General features: G+C 42.1%; 1 protein-coding gene across 1 annotated transcript in view; it reads right to left on the bottom strand.

Moving 5' to 3' along the window:
• LOC119935750 (glutamyl aminopeptidase) overlaps window positions 1-22197 on the bottom strand; it is an 84885-nt gene that overhangs the window by 6903 nt on the left and 55785 nt on the right. Inside the window, exons 11-18 of the mRNA XM_038755228.1 lie at window positions 19302-19381; window positions 17575-17705; window positions 17387-17442; window positions 6663-6813; window positions 2662-2735; window positions 1783-1884; window positions 1518-1688; window positions 63-203 (exon numbers count right to left, since the gene is read on the bottom strand). Of these exons, the coding sequence (XP_038611156.1) occupies window positions 63-203; window positions 1518-1688; window positions 1783-1884; window positions 2662-2735; window positions 6663-6813; window positions 17387-17442; window positions 17575-17705; window positions 19302-19381 (906 nt within the window). The remainder of the gene's footprint in view (window positions 1-62; window positions 204-1517; window positions 1689-1782; window positions 1885-2661; window positions 2736-6662; window positions 6814-17386; window positions 17443-17574; window positions 17706-19301; window positions 19382-22197) is intronic.

Raw genomic sequence — 22197 nt, 5'->3', positions numbered from 1 at the left:
AGTAGATGCTAAAAAGAGCTCAGCAAGACGCCAAGCCCAGATTGGAGTCCTCCGGGTCTCACCTTTTGACCAAGTAGTCCCAATTGAGTCGCACCCAATCCCAAGCCATAACCTTGCCGTAGGTGTTATATGAGATATACCGAATGACTGTAAACACATCTTGAGTTTTAATAATGCTGGAGTTGGTGAGGTAATCCAGGTATCTGGAAGAAGTCAAAGAGAAGTCATTTGCAAAATGGGCATTTACATTCACCTTGTACTTAAACCCCTCGGGGTGAGAAAATGATTCCCTCTGTTCTTTTTCCAGTGATTCAGTCCTCAAGTGACATCACCATGACCATGCTAGGTTTGTTTGGGATTTTTGTTAGGAGGTAGCTGTGCTTTGGGGTTGGGGAAGTTGCAGCGGCCCCCAGGGAAGAGCAGAAGAATTGGAGTCAGAAGAGCTGGATTCTAATCCTAGCTCTGACGTTGGCTTGGTGCCTGACTCTGGACAACTCATTTATCCTCTCTGGCATCAGTTCCCTTATATGTGTAAAATGGAGACAAGGTACTTCTCCCTCCTACTTAGACCATGAGCCCCATGTGGGACAAGGACTGCATTAAACCTGATTAACATGTATCCGTCCCAGTGCTTAGAACAGTGTTTGACATGTAGTAAGCACTTAACAACACTTAACAAATACCATTAAAAAAGTACCTGCTTTCCCACCTAGATTGTAAGATGTTCACTGTCCCTCATTATGTAGTATCTACCCCAGTGCTTGGCAATAAGTATTATTATTTTTATTACTGTTGTTCTTATTTGCTCTAGAACCTCAGGACCCAAATGCTCTGCTTACTGACTTCCTTCGATGGGCTCTTCCCCACTCTGATCCACCTCCGCAAACTTAGAGCAGCCATGCACTTGGTCTGGAGTGGTGGGGGACACAGCCATGAGCGACACTGCTCTGGAGCATCCAGAATGCTACAACGTTGTGTTGTTGTGATATCCAGAGGTTGCGGCTTCACTTTATCCTACCATCACACACCTGTCCTAAGCCCCATTCTCAGCACAAGTTGGTTCTCAGAGTAGGCTGAGATTTCAAGAAAGAGAGGAAATGAGCAAGTACGAAGTGAGAGGGGAAAGAGGGGAGGGTGGCCATTTCCTCTGGCTGAACTGTAAAAGAAAAAGAAACAGTTTCATGGTGGAGAAAGTGGCAGCCATCTTCATGCTGCTTGAGAAGCAGCATGGCCCAGTGTATAGAGCATGGCCCTGGGAGTCCAAAGGATGTGTGTTCTAATCCTGGCTCTACCACTTGTCTACTGTATGACCTTGGGCAAGTCACTTAATTTCTCTGTGCCTCATTTCCCTCATGTGTAAAATGGGGATTAAAACTATGAGCCCTATGTGGAACAGGGACTGTGTCCAACCCAATTTCCAGTGCTTAGTACCATGCCTGGCATACAGTAAGCACTTAAATACCACAATTATTTCTACTATTACTTAGAAAGCCCAACAATTTGAAACCTCCAACCACCTTGACAAAAGGGTAACATTCTTCACTGATGCTAGCCCATAAAGGAGCTTTTCTTTTTCTTGAGCTAATGTGGTTTGCTTGTATTTCTCAAGCATGTAGTTCCAGGATTTTTCATCGCCACTATTCTGCATGCCATAACGATAAACCAGGAGCCGGAGATTTACGGGTTGGCTGAAAAACAAGCATACAAACAAAAAAGACCTGTTAGAATTCCCCTGTTTTATCAGGCCCAGTTTTCACGGAATGGAAAGCTATGAATCTTTACCTTGTGCCTGTGAGCCACTTCTCAAATAAACTAGAAGCATTTTGCAAAGCTTCTTCATCTCCCATCTTGCATGCAAGGCCTAGGACTGATGCCCGAAGGAGTCTTAAAAGGAGAAGAGAAAACAAACTTCCGTCATGATAATAATAATAATTATTATGGTATTGGTTAAGTGTTTACTATGAGCCAGGACCTGTACTAAGTGCTGGGGTGGATACATGCAAATCAGGTTGGACACAGTCCCCGTCCCACATGGGGCTCACAGTTTTGATCCCCATTTTACAGATGAGGTAACTGAGGCCCAGAGAAGTGAAGTGACTTGCCCAAAGTCATACAGCAGACAAGTGGGGGAGCTGGGATTAGAATCCAGGTCCTTTCACTTCTATACCCATGCTCTTTCCACTAGGCCACGCTGGACCTAGTCCATGACATTACCCACATCTTTAAGTTAGACTGAAAATAGAGAGTCCTTTAATGGGAATTATGCTTTTTTGAGATCTCAGAAAGGTTCTAGGTCTAAGTAGACATCTAAGGGCAAGGAGAGAACTGTGATTTCCACAACAAATTGACAACTAGTTAAGAAAAAAAACAACCCACCAGCCCAAATCTACCCGTCAGAACAACAAGAGAGAGAAAAGTTTCTCCAGAAAAGTTAGGCTTTTTATGACAGGGCAGTGGGGCTGGGAGGGAAGTAAGTCTGATGGAACAACATTTAAGTCACTGAAGAACCCACTCCAGGTGATTGAAAGTAAATGTGGATGCTCCAATTATGCCTCTTCTAAGCCACAAAGGGGGACAGATCGTTGTCTCCTCTTTTTGGCATCTTGGCTTCTTGGATGGAGACTCTGATCCAGTGTTAATTAAAGAAAGACAAGGACTAACTTATTCAGATGTGATCCTTGATCTTCCCATCCCAGGCTGTCTGCAGTGGGTTTCACCTGTTCCTTGAAGTATTTCTGAAAGGAAAGCACCATTTTGGAATGAGCAATCTACCACTTGGTAAGAACAATTGTATTTGCTAAGTGCTTATTGTGTGCCAATCACTGGTGTAGATACAAGATAATCCGGCTGGGCACAGTCCCTGCCCCAGCACCAACTGTGTTCTCAGAGCAGGCTGAGACACAGTCCCTGTCCCACTTGGGGCTCTCAGTCTAAAGGGGAGGGAGAACAGGTGTTAAATCCCCATTTTACAGATGAGGAAACTGAAGCTCCAAGAGGCTAGGTGATTTGCCCAAGGTCACACAGCAGGCAGAGGTGGGATTCGAACCCAAGATTCTGGCCTCCCAGTCCTGTGCTTTTTACAGTAGGCCATACTGCCTTGCTTCTTCTTAGTATGCTCCTGACGACTTTGACACCTCTCTATGTGCTTTGTTTTGTTGTCTGTCTCCCCCTTCTAGACTGTGAGCCCATTGTTGGGTAGGGCCCATCTCTATCTGTTGCCGACTTGTACTTCCCAAGCGCATAGTACAGTGCTCTGCACACAGTAAGTGCTCAATAAATACGATTGAATGAATGAATGAATGAGTGACCCCGGTCTTTCCAAGGATGCTTGGATATGAATGGATTTCTGTTTGAAAGCACCAAGAGCTCTTTTGGTAGAAAAATGATTCATAAATAATGGTGTTATTAGAGCCAATTTTATAATAACGATAATAATTATGGTATTTGTTAAGTGCTTACTATGTGCCAGGCACTGTACTGAGCACTGGGGTGGATACAAGCAAATCAGGTTGAACACAGTCCCTATCTCAAGTGTGGCTCAGCTCTTTGTACGCAGGGATAGCGTCTATCAACTCTGCTGTATTGTACTTTTCCAAGTGCTTAGTTACATACTCTGCACACAGCATCCATTTGTAATTTATTTATTTATATTAATGTCTGTCCCCCCCTCTAGGCTATAAGCTCATTGTGGGCAGGGAATGTGTCTGTTATTGTATTGTACTCTCTCAAGTGCTTAATACAGTGCTCTGCACACAGTAAGTGCTCAGTAAATACGATTGACTATGTGCTTAATAGCAATAATTATGCTATAAGTTAAGTGTTTACTATGTACAAGGCACTGTACTAAGCACTGGGGTGGATACAAGCAAATTGGACTGGACACAGTCCACGCCCCACGTGGGCCTCACAGTCTCATTCCCCATTTTACAGATGAGGGAACTGAGGCACAGAGAAGTGAAGTGACTTGACCAAGGTCACGCAGCAGGCAAATAATAATAATAATAATGGCATTTATTAAGCACTTACTATGTGCAAAGCACTGTTCTAAGCGCTGAGGAGGTTATAAGGTGATCAGGTTGTCCCACAGGGGGGATCACAGTCTTAATCCCCATTTTACAGGTGAGGTAACTGAGGCACAGAGAAGTTAAGTGACTTGCCCAAAGTCACACAGCTGACAATTGGCAGAGCCAGGATTTGAACCCATGACCTCTGACTCCAAAGCCCATTCTCTTTTCCACTGAGCCATGCTGGAGGAGGTGGGATTAGAACCCAGGTCCTCTGATTCCCAGGACCTTGCTCTTTCCACCAGGCCACAGTGCTTTCCCTTAAAGCCAGAGTGAGAAAGTTTCAGAGAGGCGGAAGAGGAGATTTTTCCTTGATGGAGAATTACTTGTCACCTGTCTTCGGCCCACCCCACCTCCCACCTTCCTTTCCAAAGTTCTAGCTCCACAGCCAGCGGCATCACATCCTTCAACAGGTCACTGGGAGGGAATAACAGTTCCCCACAGCATCCCTACTTAAGACACCCCATTCTCCCAATACATAGGAGGAAGTATGGTCATTAATATTTTCATCTCAACTTCTCTGAGAAGATTTATCTGGGACTTTATAATGATATGTTTTTTTTTCCCCAATGGCATTTGTTCTTGAGATAAAAATCTTCTGGTTATGTGATAGGTATCCAGAAGTCCCTCTTAAAATGAGGAACTTGGATGGCCTAATGGAAACAATTTGTGCCAGGGAGTCAGAGGACCTGGGTTCTAATCCCAGCTCTGCCTCTTGCCTGCTGGGTGACCTTGGGCAAGTCACTGGATTTATCTGCATCTCAATTTCCTCATCTAATAATAATGGTATTTGCTAAGCACTTACTATGTGCTCTCTTAATATGGCTCAGTGGAAAGAGCACGGGCTTTGGAGTCAGAGGTCATGGGTTCAAATCCCGGCTCTGCCACTTGCCAGCTGTGTGACTTTGGGTATGTCACTTAACTTCTCTGTGCCTCAGTTACCTCATCTGTGAAGTGGGGATGAAGACTGTGAGCCCACTGTGGGACAACCTGATCACCTTGTAACCTCCCCAGCGCTTAGAACAGTGCTTGACACATAGTAAGCACTTAATAAATGCCATTATTATTATTATTATTAACCAGTGTTCTTAGTGCTGGGATAGATAGAAGACACTCAGGTTGGATGCCGTCCCTCTCCCACTTAGGGGTCACAATCTTAATCCCCATTTCATGGATAAGACACAAGTTAAGTGACTTGTCCCAGGTCTCACAGCAGAAAAGTGGCAGATCCAGGATTAGAACCCTGGTCCTTCTGACTCCCAAGTCTATGCTCTATCCACTAGGCCACACCGCCTGACTGAAAACCTGTTCTCCTCCTACTTAGACTGTGAGTAGGACATGGACTGTGTCCTACGTACCTAATTATCTTGCATCTACCGCAGCGCTCAGTTCAGTGGCTGGCGTATGGTAAGCACTTAAGAAATGCCACTAAAAAAGGGAAGGAACAGGGCCAAATTTAAATAGAAATGAGGTTGGACAGAAGTGGAAGTGCCTGGCTGCTTTCATATGCTGCTTGGACCTGTGTCCATCTCCCAAGGGATAAATGTGCTCATATAAAACCATAAATATGCATGGCTCACTTCTAATTTGGGTTTACTCCCATTCCAGAGCCAACTAGCACTCACCCCTACACCACCCCAAAATGCGAGAGGCCTGTATATTCCAGAAAGCAATCCAAGTGTGGCTTATGACTTGAACCCCTGTCAGGCCCTGCTAGTGCAAGAGTCATGGGAGGCGTGAGCTTAACTAAATGGAAATTATTATCATCATTATTATATTCATTAGGCTTTTACTATGTGCCAAGCACTGTACTAAGCCCTGGGGTAGATACAAGGTCATCAGGTTCCGCATGGGGCTTTCAGTCTAAGTAGGACGGAGAACTGGTATTGAATCCCCATTTTGCAGATGAAGGAACTGAGGCAATTGAGGAGTTAAGTGACTTGCCCAAGGTCACATAGCAAGTAAGTGGCAGAATTGGGATTAGAACCTAAGTCCTAAAAAGATTTCGAGGAGCCCTGGGGACTCGCTGTATCTTCTCTTTCTCTCCTCCTTCACCACGTCCTTCCTTGGGTGGCAATCATTTGTTGTTATTGATACCTGCTGTAACCATTCTGCAAACGCACATTGACTACTTCACTAAGAAATGTAACTAATCATCCAATTCGTTTTGGCTTTAGAGGCCATCTACGGCCCACAAACTCCCAGAAAACCCACTATGTGCTTCAGATTTAAGTTTCATTTCCCATCACATCACATTTCCAGACTGAGCCCCCTCCTTCCTCTCCCCCTCCTCCCCCTCCCCATCTCCCCGCCTTACCTCCTTCCCCTCCCCACAGCACCTGTATATATGTTTGTACATATTTATTACTCTATTTTTCTTATACATATTTACTATTCTATTTATTTTATTTTGTTAATATTTTTTTTTGTTGTTGTTGTCTGTCTCCCCCTTCTAGACTGTGAGCCCGCTGTTGGGTAGAGATTGTCTCTATATGTTGCCAACTTGTACTTCCCAAGCGCTTAGTACAGTGCTCTGCACACAGTAAGTGCTCAATAAATATGATTGAATGAATGAATAAATAACATCAGTGTCATCACCTCCAGCCGGGGATAGACGTCTTTGTCATCTTCTAGCATGCTGGTGAGGTAGGATATCGAAGCTATGACTCTGTGCCAGGGTAAATAATCTTCTTCCCTCTGCAGATATTGGGTCAGGTTGAGAGCAACACTGTAACTCAAAAGTTTACCCCTAAGAATGAAAAGCAAAGAGATTATTAATACAATTATTATTATTAAATTATTTGCTATGTGCCAAGCACTGTACTAAGTGCTAGGGGTAGATACAAGAAAATCAGGTCCTACATAGGGCTCACAGACCAGGTAGGAGGGAGACTCCCCATTTTGCAAATGAGGAATAGAGAAGTTAAATGACTTGCCCAAGTTCGCACTGCAGGTATGTGGCAGAGCTGGGATTAGAACCCAGGTCCTTTGACTTCCAGCTCCATGCTCTTTCTAAGAAGATTACATTGCTTCCCTATTAGAACAACCTTGGGTTCTAATCCCCGCTCTGCCACTTGCCTTCTGTGCGACCTTAGACAAGTCACTTAACTTCTCTGTGCCTCAGTTACCTCATCTGTAAAATGGGGTTAAAGACTGTGAGCCCCATGTGGGACAATCTGATTACCTTGTATCTAACCCAGTTCTTAGAACAGTGCCTGGCACATACTAGGCTTTTAACAAATACCATAAAAAAATTCAATTTCTCAATAAATGCGATTGAATGAATGAATGAAATATGCTCATTGTGGAGAAATACTGCATGTCTTAGAAATCCTGGTTCCTTTCATCAGTAATTGTAGGAAATTGTTCAGCAAAAGACATTTATTGAGTGCCTAGCTCAGTATCCTGTCTGAATGGCTGCAAAACTGTCAAATCCTTTCAGGCTAACGATGATATATTAGACTAGCATGCATTCATCAGTGAGGAGGAAACAGAGAACCTAGCAAATGCCCCTTTAAAAAAAATCACTCTAACCAAATCTAGTGATGAATGAAAAGGAGTATGTCTACTGTATTGTGATGAGTGAAGAATATTAGCAAAGATAATAAAAATGAAAACATATTTACCACCACCGACAATGGTTTATAAAAGTTGCAGCGAGTATCAATAGATTATGGGTTTTTATGATTTTATCTCATTTATCCCAGTTCCACCCACACTTTCCCCTCCAAGTTATTTAAAGAAATAGGATAAGGCCCCTGAAAAGCATGAAGAAAACTGATTTAGAAAAATTAAGCTTTTTGTTGCCAAATGGACATGAGGTTGACCTACAAGTTTGGGTGAAATTAAGTTTCACATTTGCATAATAAACTCTCAGTATCTCCACTTTTGTCCAATTTTGGAGTTTGGAAAGGTTGGTCTTGTCTTGTTTTATGCCGTCGAGTTGCTTCTTACCCATAGTGACACCACGGATGCAGCTCTCCCAGAACGTCCCGTTCTCCAACTGCAATCATTCTGGTAGAGTTTTCTTGGTAAAAATACGGAGGTTGTATACCATTGCTGCCTTCCACAGTAAGCTCGAGTCTCCGCCCTCGACTCTCTCCCATGCCGCTGCTGCCCAGCATGGGTGAGTTTCGTCAATTATCAATATTTTTATCCTAGGATTTTCATTTCCCCAGTTCTGTGCACGGCCGACTCCTCCTTTAAGTATTCCTTGTAGTAGCCATTCTTCCTGCTCTAATATTAAGCTCTCACTTTAGGATATGGATGGCTTAAAAAGTTCTGGATTGATGCTGAGATCCAATACTCTCAGCTAAGTCAGGTTGACATAACATGGCAGTGTGCATCTGTGGGTACTTGTGATATAGTGTGTGTTTGCTGAGCCATTTGGTGTTCTTTGCAAAGGCTGGAAATCAGCATTATTATTGAAGAATGATATGAGTAATTATGGTACTTGTTAGGCATTTGTTATACGCCAAGCACTGTTCCAAGGCTGGGGTAGATTCAAGTTAATCAGATTGGACACAATTCCTGTCTCACGCCTTAATCCCCATTTTACAGATGAGACAACTGAGGCACAGAGAAGTTAAGTTATTTGCCCAAGGTTACACAGCAGGCAAGTGGCAGAGGCAGGATTAGAACCCAGGTCCTTCTGACTCCCAGGCCCATGCTGTATTCACTAAACCATCCTCCTTCTTTGCCGGGCAGACACTGTATGGGAATCATTCAAATAAAAGTGAAAATAGATGCCTAAATTTTGAAATGACTCAGATTGAAACCTAATTTCTACCCCAATGTAAAATCTCCCCAATCACCATGTGAATGATATATTTTAAACCTAAACAATTCTATACCTTGAGGCAGCTTTGACATTGCATTAATTTTTTAAAAAACAACCCATTTAAGCAAATATTAATGATCCCATGAGATCCAGTACTCTAACTAGGGCTCAGTGAATAGCCACTGAACTGAGAACACTGAATTCTCCTAAGAAAGGCCAAACTGGTCATCCTAAGCATTCTTCTAGAGGTTCCTCTGAGGCGAAAGCAGAGGGATATTTTGGCTTCAGAAATTTTGAAGTTTTCTGGTGAATACTCTTTGGAATACGGAATTTCAGAAAATGAGGTTTTTCTCAATGGGAAATTAATTGAAAATCTTTTGAAGCATAATCCTTCTCAAAAACAATATCCAGAACCTTCACCGACACCAAATTCAGGGTCAGAATGGCTCAGGATGTTTCTTCATGCTATTTGGAAGGGCTTAGGTCTCTTGACTGTTAGCTCACTGTGGGCAGGGAACAAATCTACCAACTCTGTTGTATTATACTCTCTCTAGCACTTAGTACAGTGCTCTGCACAAAGTAAGTGCTCAATAAATGTGATTGATTAAGTCTAGCATAATCTATTTATACATACTAATGTCTGCCTCCCCACCTAAACTGAAAGCTTGTTGTGGGCAGGGAATATTTCTGTTTATTGTTATATTGTGCTCTCCCAAGTGTTTAGTAAAGTGCTCTGCACACCGTAAGCATTCAATAAATATGATTGAATGGATGAAAGTAAAAGCAGAGGGATGTTTTTGCCCCAGAAATTTTGAACCTTGCTGATCAGTACTCTTTGGCGTATGGAATTTTTTAAAAAGATGTTTTTTCACTGGGAAATTATTGAAAATCTTTACATGCATAAACCTTTTCAGAATGGCTCAGGATACTTCCTCATGCTATTTGTTAGGGCATAGGTCTCTTGATTATAAGCTCACTTAGGGCAGGAAACCTATCTGCCAACTCCATTGCATTGTACTTTCTCAAGCACATAGTATAGTGCTCTGCAAACAGTAAGTGCTCAATAAATACGATTGTTTGATTGATTAGCCCTAGCATAACAAAATGATAGTTGAGGATTGAGGGGCTTTAGGTCTGATTAGACTGATTGTATTTTATAAAGGAAATGGATGCTCCATTGAATCTCTATTGTAAGAGAGCTATTGTGTTTAATTCAATTTTTTTCAGCCTGAAGAAAGTTAGTTCTACTTTTTAGTGGGAAAGACTAGGTTTTGGCATTGCTTTTGGCAATTTCTAAGGACATTTTCCAAGAGCTTGTCATCTTGGTTCCCCAACCACTTTAACAAGATGAAATTAGAGGAATTAAATACTTGGTTTGTCTTTGAGCCTTATTCTTGGTTTCTACTTGAAACAGCTTTATGTGGGTTAAGATAAGGGGATTGTATTAGGCCCCATGGAGCTGATATTCTGAACTATTATGGGGCAGGGGAGCAAATAGCACAGTTTTGCAGATGAATCCCCTCAATCTAGTCTAATTTCCTCATAGACTAGTGACAGGCCTGATAGATGGGGAAGCCACTCTTATGACATTGTGGCCTTATCTCCACCCTTCCTTAAGAAGTTGAAGAGTTATTATTAAACAGCTCTTCCCCTTCTCCTTTGAGAACAGAAAAGAAAATGAGCTGACTTTGCTGCAGGAAGACTTAGCTACCCATGAGGGACTGCTTCATTCTTGTGTGGGAATATTGATCAGTTTGGGAGGTTGCGAAAAATCTTTCCTGGAGATCTTTGAACAGAACCCACATTCATCTGTCTGCGATTGGTGTGGAGGTTGAGGCAGAGACCAAATGACCTCTGAAGGTCTGGTCTGACATTAATATTTGAAAAAAAACCCCAAACCTCTAAGAATTATCTGGGTGGAGCATCAAAATCAAAATTGGACAGTCATAAAATATGATAGTGACTACTGGGAAGACATTGGATTGATATATTACTTCTTCTTCTACTACTACTACTATTCATAATAATAATTATGTTATTTGTTAAGTGCTTACTATGTGCCAAGCACTTTACTAAGTGCTGGGGTAGATATAAGATAATCAGGTCCTACACTAAGTAGGAGGGAGAACAGGTACTGAATCCCCACTTTGCGGATGAAGGAACTGAAGCACAGAGAAGTGACGTGACTTGCCCAAGGTCACACAGCAGGTACACGACAGAGCTGGGATTAGAACCCAGGTCCACATGATTAAAGTTGTTGGCCCAAGGCTCAAATGTGCATGCCTCTGGGTGAATCGATTAATCAACCCATCCATCAATGGCATTCATTGAACATTTACTGTGTTCAGAGCACTCTACTAAGCACTCAAGAGAGTACAATCGCTCCTTGTTATAACTAGGTCCCGGAACATGTATAGGGACAGTGGTCATGGGAGGGAACCTTAGGCTGGAAAAGAACATGTAATCCTGCTTTGGATATCTTTATCAATCGATGGTATTTATTGAGCACTTACTATAAGCCGAACACTGCACTTACTTGGCACTTGGGAGAGTACAATGCAACAGAGTTGGCACCCATGTTGCCTGCCCACAGGGGATTTACAGCCTAGAAAGCTATAGTGTATATAAATCAATCAATCAGTCAAAAAATCAGTGGTACTTATTGAGCGCTTACCATGGGCAGAGCAATGTACTAAGCACTTGGGAGAGTACAATAAAACATCAATGGTAGACACAGTGGTTGCCCACAAGGAGCTTCCAGTCTAGACAGCTACCAGCTACAAGAAGCAGCGTGGCTCAGTGGAAAGAGCATGGGCTGTGGGGTCAGAGGTCATGGGTTCAAATCCCAGCTCTGCCAATTGTCAGCTGTGTGACTTTGGGCAAGTCACTTCACTTCTCTGTGCCTCAATCACCTCATCTGTAAAAAGGGGATTAAGACTGTGAGCCCCCCGTGGGACAACCTGATCACCTTGTAACCTCCCCAGGGCTTAGAACAGCGCTTTGCACATAGTAAGTGTTTAATAAATGCCATTATCATCATTATTATTACAAAAAGAATAATCTTTATGTATTATGATTGCCCTTTACGCTCCCTACTGTGCATAGAGGAGAATTGACCTCAGCAATTGTATTTGTAATTGTATTTGTTAAAGTGCCTACTGTGTGCAAAGCACTGTTCTAATCACTGGGGTAGATACAAGGTAATCCGGTTGCGCACAGTCTCTGTCCCATATGTGATTCACAGTCTCAAAGAGAAGCTGCATGGTGTAGTGGATAGAGCAGGGGACTGGGGGTAAGAAGGTCATGGGTTCTAATTCTGACTCCACCATTTGTCTGCTGTGTGACCTTGTGCAAGTCACTTCACTTCTCCAGGCCTCAGTTACCTCACCTGTAAAAAATGGGGATTAAGACCGAGTCCAATTTGAGATAAGGACTGTGTCCAACCTGATTAATTTGTATCTACCCAAGCACTTAGAACAGTGCTTGGCACATAGTAAACACTTAAGTTCCATAATTATTATTATTAATCCCCATTTTAAAGACAGAGTAACTGAGGCACAGGGAAGTGAAGTGACTTGCCCAAGGTCACACAGCAGACAAGTGGCGGAGCCAGGATTAGAACACATATCCACCGACAAGACTGTCATCTTGCCAGTAGGTCATGCTGTCAAAGGTATTCATTGAGTACTGACTGTATGCAGAGCACTGTACAAAGTGCTTGGGAGAGTACAATACAAAAGAGTTGGTAGATATGATCCTATATGGAACAGCATACATTTTCTGGTTTTATTTTCTATTTTCCTATTCCATATGACTCTGCACCCGATCTAGGAAATATGAATTGAGAATCTGATACTGTATTTTCAAAACTTTAGTCTTTTTTTTTTCCCTTTGAGTGTTGAACCTTTGGAAACAAAGGACCTGCATTTTCTCTCTGGGTCCTTGACATGAAAGGCAAGATGGGAAATGTAACTTCTCCTGTCTGTTGCTGTCACTGCTTCCCTCCTAGGGCAGTGGAATAACTCAGTGAGATAACAAGAGGCAGAAAACTAACACCCTCCTTTAGGGCCCCCAGACTCAGTCTTCGTCAAGGCTTGGGTTTTCTGAACACTAGCATCACTCAGCCCTTTAAAATGTTATGGAGCTATGACCAAGGAGCTGAGTAAATGGAGGAAAAATCTTTCCATTTGCCTCAATGTGCTTCTTTATACACAGCTACTCAGCTAAAGCCTCACAAGAGCTCTTTAGGTTTATCCCAAAGCAAAAAGAACTATCTGCATTGTATTGGAGCCAGAGTTAAAGTACTGAGGTTATTATTGTGCCTTGTTATTTCAAATGGCCAAGATAATAAACTTGGAAAAAGATTATTGAAGATGCACAGGGGATGCTTTTCAAAGAAAGTTCTGAAGGGGTTTTATTACACGCTCAAGATACGCATTACCCTAGAACAGCTCTGAAGGAGGTAGTCTATTATCTGAGGTGCAGATCTGTATCGTACAGGCAGAAGAATCTTTCTGAATAGATTTACATCTCAGGAATCATTTTGAGGAGCTGTCTGCCAATCAGGTAAAAAAAGAAATCAGATTCTCTCAGGGACTTAGCTATTCTCTGGAGGTAGCTAAGTCACTATAGAAAACCCTTTCAGGTTATTGCTGTTCTTCCCCTGACTCTATCAGTATCATGTAAGCACTTAACTCTCCTTAGCACATATGTTCATGTCTTTTATACTTTATGACTTCTTCCTACCTAGACAAGAGAAGCAGTATGGCTCAATGGAAAGAGCCCGGGCTTTGGAGTCAGAGGTCATGGGTTCAAATCCCGGCTCCGCCAGTTGTCAGCTGTGTGACTTTGGGCAAATCACTTAACTTCTCTGGGCCTCAGTTACCTCATCTGCAAAAATGGGGATTAAGACTGTGAGCCCCCCGTGGGCCAAACTGATCACCTTGTAATCTCCCCAGCGCATAGAACAGTGCTTTGCACATAGTAAGTGCTTAATAAATGCCATTATTATTATTATTATTATTACCTGTAATAATAATGATAATAAATGGTACCTGTTAAGCATTTATGATGTACCAAGCACCATTCTAAACTCTGGAGTAGAACACAGTCCCTGTTCTACATGGGACTCACAGTCTTAATCCCCATTTTACAGATGAGGTAACTGAGGCCCAGAGAAGTGAAATGATTTGCTCAAGGTCCCAGCAGACAAGTGGTGGATTCTGGATTAGAACCCGGGTCCTTCTGACTCCCAGGGCCATGGTCTATCCACTAAGGCATACTGCTTCTGTAATGTAATATAGTGTCTCCCCCACTAGATTGCCAGTTCCTTGATGGCAAAGATCATATATATTAATTCTACTGCACTCTAAAAGTACCTAGTACAGCACAGTAGGTGCTCAGTAAATACTTTTGATTGACTAATTGGGTAACTTTGGTCCTGGGAAGATCACTGTTTGTTTCAATAGTAGTAATAGTAGTAGTAGGAATGATTTTAGTAATGGAAGTAGTATTGGTAGTAATGTGATTTATTCAGTTCTTAAGTACAACACACTATCGCAAGCACTTTGGAAAGTGCAACAGAAAGAAAAGACATCACAAGGAAGTCACATCTTATGGGGAAGACAGACATAGCAAACATTTACAAATAGTGAGAGCAGGAGGAAGAAGACAGATCAGTTAGGGAGTGGGACAAATATGCAAAGATGAAAGATAAGAATAATAATTGAATGTACAAATTAAATACATAGGTTCTAAAGGTGGGTATAAATATGTATGTGTTGGGGTGGCTTCTGAGTAGATATGATTTGTTACGATTTGGGTAGCAGCATGACCTAGTGGATAGAGCACAGGCCTAGGAGTCAGAAGGACCTGGGTTCTAGATCTGACTTCAACACTTGTCTGCTGTGTGATCTTGGCCAAGTCACTTCACTTATCTACATTTCAGTTCCCTCATCTGTAAAATGGGGATTAAGACTGTGAGCCCGACGTGGGACAAAAACTATTTCCAATCTAATTACCTTGTATCTACCCCAGTGCGTAGACTAGCGCCTGGCACAGAGTAAATGCTTATCAAATACCATTAAAAAATAATGGGAATTAATCAGGGAAGGCTTGCTGGAGGAGCTTGTATTTTAGGGGGCATTCTGAAGATGGGGTGGGCTGAGGTCTGACAGATTGGGATGAGGGGTAGGAATTCCAGCTAGAAGGGGCACTTGTGAGGAGCAGAGTGTGAGGTAGGTAGTCATAGGTGAAGAGAGCCAAGATGGTGAGGGCTTTGAAGCCATGCTTAAGAAGTTTTTGTTCAAGCAGCAATCAGACGTGTTTGAGGAGTGGAGAGACCTGTGATGAGTGAGATAACTCCAGGGAGATAATCTGAGCAGCATGAATTACGGACAGGGAAGTGGGAAGATTGGAAGTAGGGAGACCAAGGAAGAATCTGACCTAGGGATCAAACTTTGATAGGACTAGTGCTTGAATCAAGATGGTGGCTGGGTGAAGAGCAAGGAGCAAATCCAGGAAAGATTTTGGAGGAAGAATCACCAAGATTTAGCAGGGGCTGGAAGGTGAGGGGAGAAAGGTGGTAAGGAGTCAAGATTGACATCAAAGTGGTGGGTCTACCAAGTCTGTTATAGTTTACTCTGCCAAGTACTTAGTGCAGTGCTTTGCACATAAGTGCTCAGTAAATATGCTTGATTGACTGGGTTTCTGGGATAAGGAGGATGATGGTGATATGGGAAAACTGGAGGAAGGGGATGTTTAGGAGACAAGATGAAAAATATTTTCACCCCATAAATAGTCTGTTTCATCCCATAAATTTAAACAGCTGGATCAGTCCATTAATTTCAGAAAAGCTAGTAATAGTAATGATAATAATAATAATTGTGGTATTTGTTAAGCACTTATTGGTGGCAGTTCTAAGAGCTGGAGTAGATACAAAATAATCAGGTTGGACACTGTCCCTGCCCTGATAAGGCCTGCAGTCTTAATCCTGTTTTAAGGAATTGAGGCCCAGAGAAGTGAAATGATTTACCCAAGGTCACACAGCAGACACGTGGTGGAGCTGGGATTAGAACCCAGGTCCTTCAGACTCTCAGGCCCATGCTCTATCCACACTCCCAAACTTCTCCTAGTTTTCCCAACCTTAACCGTGGCTGCCAGCCCTGTAGCATTCACATGGTAGCCCGGAACATATTGCTGCACTTCTGAATGAGGTTGATGAGGCATGATGTTCTATGCTGTTGAAGTAAACCTGGTGCCCCCTTCACCCCCACCCTTCCTGTTCTTCTCTTACCACGTCATCTCTCTTCCTTGTGGTTAGAAGTTGATGTGTGCCATTTTAACACTTGGGTCTCCACCCCTGATCTTCCCTTAGCACTTATTGCATACCTCTACATGCTAAACTTCCTCCTATCTGTAATTTATTTTAGCGTCTGACTCTCCCACTAGACTCTAAGCTCACAGAGGGCAGGAATCATGTCTATTAATTCTAATATACTCTCCCAAGCACTTAGTTCAGTGACTTGCACAGAGCAGGTGCTCAAAAAATACTATTGTTTGAGATGTGGAAGAGGAACCAGGAAAAGAAACTTAATATACTCAATATATTCATTAATAATAATAATGGCATTTATTAAGTGCTTACTATGTGCAAAGCACTGCTCTAAGCGCTGGGGAAGTTACAAGGTGATCAGGTTGTCCCACTGGGGGCTCACAGTCTTAATCCCCATTTTACAGATGAGGCACAGAGAAGTTAAGTGACTTGCCCAAAGTCACACAGCTGACAAGTGGCATAGCTGGGATTTGAACCCATGACCTCTAACTCCAAAGCCCGTGCTCTTTCCACTAAGCCACGTGAACTGTAGCAAGCACTGTTGGAAGTTTCAATGGTCAGGATCCAGGGGCTTCTTTTTCTAGATAGTGAGGTTGAGCTGAGTCCATTTTAAGGGGAGGGAAGATAATCAGTTCTTTGTGTTACAGTAGGCAGGAACCTCAGAGTTTGGAAAATAATCCCTCCAGGGTATTTGGTGGTGAATTACTTGGTCTTGGCTAGCTATCCTGATTCATTCAGTGTTGAGTGCTTACAGTGTTTAGATCACTATACTAAGTGTTTGGGAGAGTAATAATAATAGTAATAATAATGGCACTTGTTAAGTGCTTACTATGTGTGAAGCACTGTGTTCTAAGCTTTGGGGTGGATACAAGGTGATCAGGTTGTCCCACGTGGGACTCACAGTCTTAATCCCCATTTTAAAGATGAGGTAACTGAAGCCCAGAGAAGTTGACTAGCCCAAAGTCACACAACTGACAAGCAGCAGGAGCCAGGATTAGAACCCATGACCTCTGACTCCCAAGCCCATGCTCTTTCCACTGAGCCACGATGTACGATACAACAGAATCGGCAGACGTTACCTGCCCACAAGGAATTTACAGTGTAGATAGAATTATATACTTGCTGGAGAGGGCCCTTTTTAATGATAACCAGGGAAAATGTACTTTATTAGGAATTATTTGAAACATGCTAAATTTATCAAATACCTACCTTGCCAGAGCAAAGGCGTCATCGATAAAACTCGCTCTATCACTAGGAGTGAACTCCTGGAGGGAAGATGACAGGGGGAGGAAGAAAGATAAGAAACAAATGGTGATTATGGGTAAAATAAAAACCCATAAAAATAGTAAATTTTCCCCTCCCAGAAACCCAAATTAAACACAGAGGCAACTGCTCACCTTGTGGTTATCTGAGAGATTTCTTGCTAATGCTTCCCAAGTTGAATTTTCATAATTGACACGATAAAACCCTATATGATTTGGGTTTACCTTCAGAAAATCACTTCCACCAGGGGGGCCCAAAGAGATTCCTGCCATAGCAAATAAACACTAATTAGAAACAGCTTTGCCTGTTTTGTACCCAGAGAGAAAGGGAATCCATTTGAGAAGACAAACGTTACTGTAAGGAGTCGATTTTGGTCAGAATCCAAAGCCACACAGCCTAATTCTTATTAGACTGCCTAATTGTAAAATAATAGCAGAATGGATAAGTTGAAAGAGAATTACTTCATATAATTGGGCATTCTAAATACTGTACTCTAGATTTACTCTGAACAGAAGCTGCCAAGCAAATAATACAATTCCTCAACTGTCAGTCTTCCATTAAAAGACAAAAGAGCTTAAAAGAGGGTAATCCTTTCTTTGTTGGAATAATCCACATCATTTACAGGGACATTTGCTGAATCACAGAAAGAATATTCTTGGGCAGCCTCGGGTGGGTAGAAAATGAATGTACCTAAATAAACATGGTGTGCGTTATTGCTTGAGATGATCATCATGGCAAAGCAGATACACTCAAAAGTGGGTCAAGGAGACCCATTCAGAAATCAAGTTCCAAATCACAAATTTTCTCCTGGTCAGTACGGCATCTTCTACTTTTCTGGGCCAGGTCATGGTTCTTCCTCTTTCTTTCCAGAGCAAATGATATCCCCTTCCACGCTCTTTTGGCAACGTCTATGCATTTTTCTTTTTATAAAGTTGGGGAGGTAGTTGAGCTGACACAATGGTTTGTTGAACCCTACCTTTTCAACTTTGTTCTCCTGTGAGCCTCTTGAAGGTTCTCACCCATGTATTCTTTTCCAGCACTTAGTACAGTGCTCTGCCCACAAAAAGCACTTAATATATACTATTAATACTAATAGAGTTTATAGCCTGGAAACACTCCCTTAAATGCCAGAGAGTCCACTTTCATTCATTCAGTCATATTTATTGAGCACTTACTGTGTGCAGAGCAATGTACTAAACTCCCTGGTGGACCTGTTCCCTGTTCACAAGGAGTTTACAGTTTAGAGGGCTCAAGATTTTCATTAGCAGCCCAGCAATTTACCTGGGCCATTTGGTTTTTTTAAGGTGGTTGCGATTAGTGTAGAAACATGGGTACATTTTCTTTTCATGCCCGTTTCTGCATGCCAGTTCTTGCACTGGTAGGGCATTTATTTGTTTTCCCTACTGCACATGCTCTGCAGGATTTCCTCTAGAATCCCCCTCCTTCCTCAGGATCATCAAGATTTTGACCCATTATGCCTGGTCATCCATGACCTGAGGCAACAAAGAAAAGAGCCAAGAAAAATATTTCATCCACTTGACTCTTACTTTAGTGTTTGCAAGCCCATTCTCCCATGGAAACAATAATTACTCCTTTGTCATGGTGGAAATAGGATGGGTTGAACAACTTAGCTGGTCTGATGGTAGACAGAAGCACAGATGAACCAAATCCCTCCCATCCTCCATCCATTACTAGTCTCGTACCATCACTAGGAATGCCAAAGGGATCTCCCACAATTAAAAATAATCCCCCCACATATGAGTTTAGGGGTGCTGGTGAGAGAGAAGGGTGTTTGGGTTTCATTGATACTTCTGTCACTTTTCTTTCCAAACGAACGATTAAACCATCACACAAAGTTTACCTGAATTTTCCGTCCTGTTGTAGAGTACTGTATCTGATGTGACACCAGTACTCCATTTAATTGGGATATTCCATGTGTATCTGAAAATTTAAGAAGATCTAGAGTTGTCATTTCCAGAAAGAGAGCAGCTTTAAAAAGCACATGCAAATGAAAAGTATACTAAGGGCACATGTGGCTTAACTCAATCATTGAATGAATTCAATTTTGTAATTATGTGAGGTTATTATTATTAATATCAATAATTAATAATAACGATGATGATAAAAACATTGTACTATTTGGTAAGCCCTTACTATGTACCAAGAATTGCAGTAGGTATAAGATATGCTGATTATACACAGTCCCTGTTCCACATTTTAAGTAGAGCAGATATTTTAATGCCTATTTTACAGATGAGGAAACTGAGGCAAAGACAGTAAGTGACTTGTCCAAGGTTACACAGCAGAAAAGTGGCAGAGTCAGGATTAGAACCCAGATCTCCTGACTCCCAGGCCTGTGGTGTTTCCATGAGGCCATACCCTGATTTAGCAAGTGACTTCTTGAAGGATGAAGAGCAAGCTCTTTAACTGCCCTTGATTGACAGAGGATTGATGAGATGATATAATGCACGTCTTGTGCTTTGGGGAAGAAAATACTTACAAAGGAGTTCCAAAGAAGAAGGCATTAAAAAAAATATATATATATATGTATATATATATATATGTATATATATATATATATATATATATATATATATATATATATATATATATATATATATATATATATATATATATAGGGGCTTCCTCTTAGAAGCATGGATGCCCAGTTGGATTTGCTGCCACAGGAAAACCCTAATTTACATTTGATCTCATCACTAGGTTTTGGGGTAAGGCCACCGGATTACTTTGTTTGCCCAAATGAGACCAAGGTGAATCTTCTGCCCTAGAGGTTTAGCCAGGCAAAAGAAATTAAAGGCAGGCATTGTAGCAGATGAAAAAAGCAAACAAGCCACCCTGAACAAACTGGAGTTGGAGTTTTGAGGGAACAGTGAATAATCTTAATAATAATAATAATGGTATTTGTTGAGCACTTACTATGCGCCAAGCACTGTACTAAGTGCTGGGGTGGATACAAGCAAACCATGTAGTCCCTGTCCCATGTGGGGCTCACAATCTGAAACCCCATTTTACAGATGAGGTAGCTGAGGCATAGAGAAGTGAAGGGACTTGCCCAGTGTCACACAGCAGAAAAGTGGTGGATACAGTGTTAGAACTTATGACATTCTGGCTCCCAGGCCCGTGTTCTAAGACAGCAGACAATTGTTCTGACTCTTGGCTGTATTTTTGTATTGATTTCAGCAGGAAATCAATTAATCAATCATATTTATTGAGCGCTTACTGTGTGCAGAGCACTGTACTAAGTGCTTGGGAAGTACAAGTTGGCAGCACATAGAGACAGTCCCTACCTAACAGTGGGCTCACAGTCTAGAAGGGAGAGACAGAGAACAAAACCAAACATACTAACAAAATAAAATAAATAGAATAGATATGTACAAGTAAAATAAATAGAGTAATAAATATGTACAAACATATATACATATATACAGGTGCTGTGGGGAAGGGAAGGAGGTAAGATGGGGGGATGGAGAAGGGGACGAGGGGGAGAGGAAGGAAGGGACTCAGTCTGGGAAGGCCTCCTGGAGGATGAAGAGAGCCTTGAAGGGCCTTGAAGGGATGAAGAGAGCTAGCTTGGCGGATGGGCAGAGGGAGGGCATTCCAGGCCCGGGGGATGACGTGGGCTGGGGGTCGATGGCGGGACAGGCGAGAACGAGGCACGGTGAGGAGATTAGCAGCGGAGGAGTGGAGGGTGCGGGTTGGGCTGTAGAAGGAGAGAAGGGAGGTGAGGTAGGAGGGGGCGAGGTGATGGAGAGCCTTGAAGCCCAGGGTGAGGAGTTTCTGCCTGATGCGCAGATTGATTGGTAGCCACTGGAGATTTTTGAGGAGGGGAGTAATATGCCCAGAGCGTTTCTGGACAAAGATAATCCGGGCAGCATCATGAAGTATGGATTGAAGTGGAGAGAGACACGAGGATTGATTGATTGAGTTCCATGATTTTTCCATGCTGTAGTGAGATCCTGCACTGCACTAGAATGGCAGAAGATGGACTTTGAACATAGAATGTCTTAACTTCAGCTTCTTTCCCAGACTCATTCATTCAGTTGTATTTATTTAGCACTTACTAACTCTTTCAAAGAAACCAACTATTCCCTAAAAATCATTCAAGGATTGACGTAGGGGTAAAAACCTTCAAGGCACTTTGTCATTGCTTGGGACTTGCCTTCACTATTATTATTATGATTATTATGAACTGGATGAGGACAAATTAGCCCAAAGTGAGTGTGGGAATCAAGATGGAGAGAACTACTTCAGTGAAGAGCCTGATACCAAATATCAGAGCAGTAGAAAATAGCTGGTTGTGCAAAAGCTTGGCTTTCTAGATTATGAGAGACCTAGCCTTTTCTATTGTACTCTTCAGTAAGAAAATATCCAAGGTAGTAGTGAAGGTGGTTGTCATTAGAGACATCCAAGCAGAGCAAGTATTGACTTTTTGCTAAGTGATGACTGAAGAAGCATACGCCCTCTGATCAAACTAAAGAAAATAAAAATATATGCTAGCAATTACAGATGGCTATAAAAAGGAAAATGTTACCATGATTTTCCAACCTAAGCCTTGACAAAACAAGACTTGACTAAGGGATTTCTAGTGAAGGAAAGATTATTTGGCAACCTTCTGCTCCCAAAATTTCTTTCAGTGAATGACAAATATTTAGAGGTAAACCTGAATCCAAGCCAAAGTTCCACAAGACCCATCCTTGTCTGTAATCAAATCTGTGAATAGGTGAGTTTGGCCAGAA

This window comes from Tachyglossus aculeatus, chromosome 12 (genome assembly GCF_015852505.1).
Source record: "Tachyglossus aculeatus isolate mTacAcu1 chromosome 12, mTacAcu1.pri, whole genome shotgun sequence".
In the NCBI taxonomy this organism is placed as follows: Eukaryota; Metazoa; Chordata; class Mammalia; order Monotremata; family Tachyglossidae; genus Tachyglossus; species Tachyglossus aculeatus.
The sequence above is the reverse complement of the archived record's forward strand: the minus strand, read 5'-3'. Positions and strand labels throughout refer to the sequence as shown.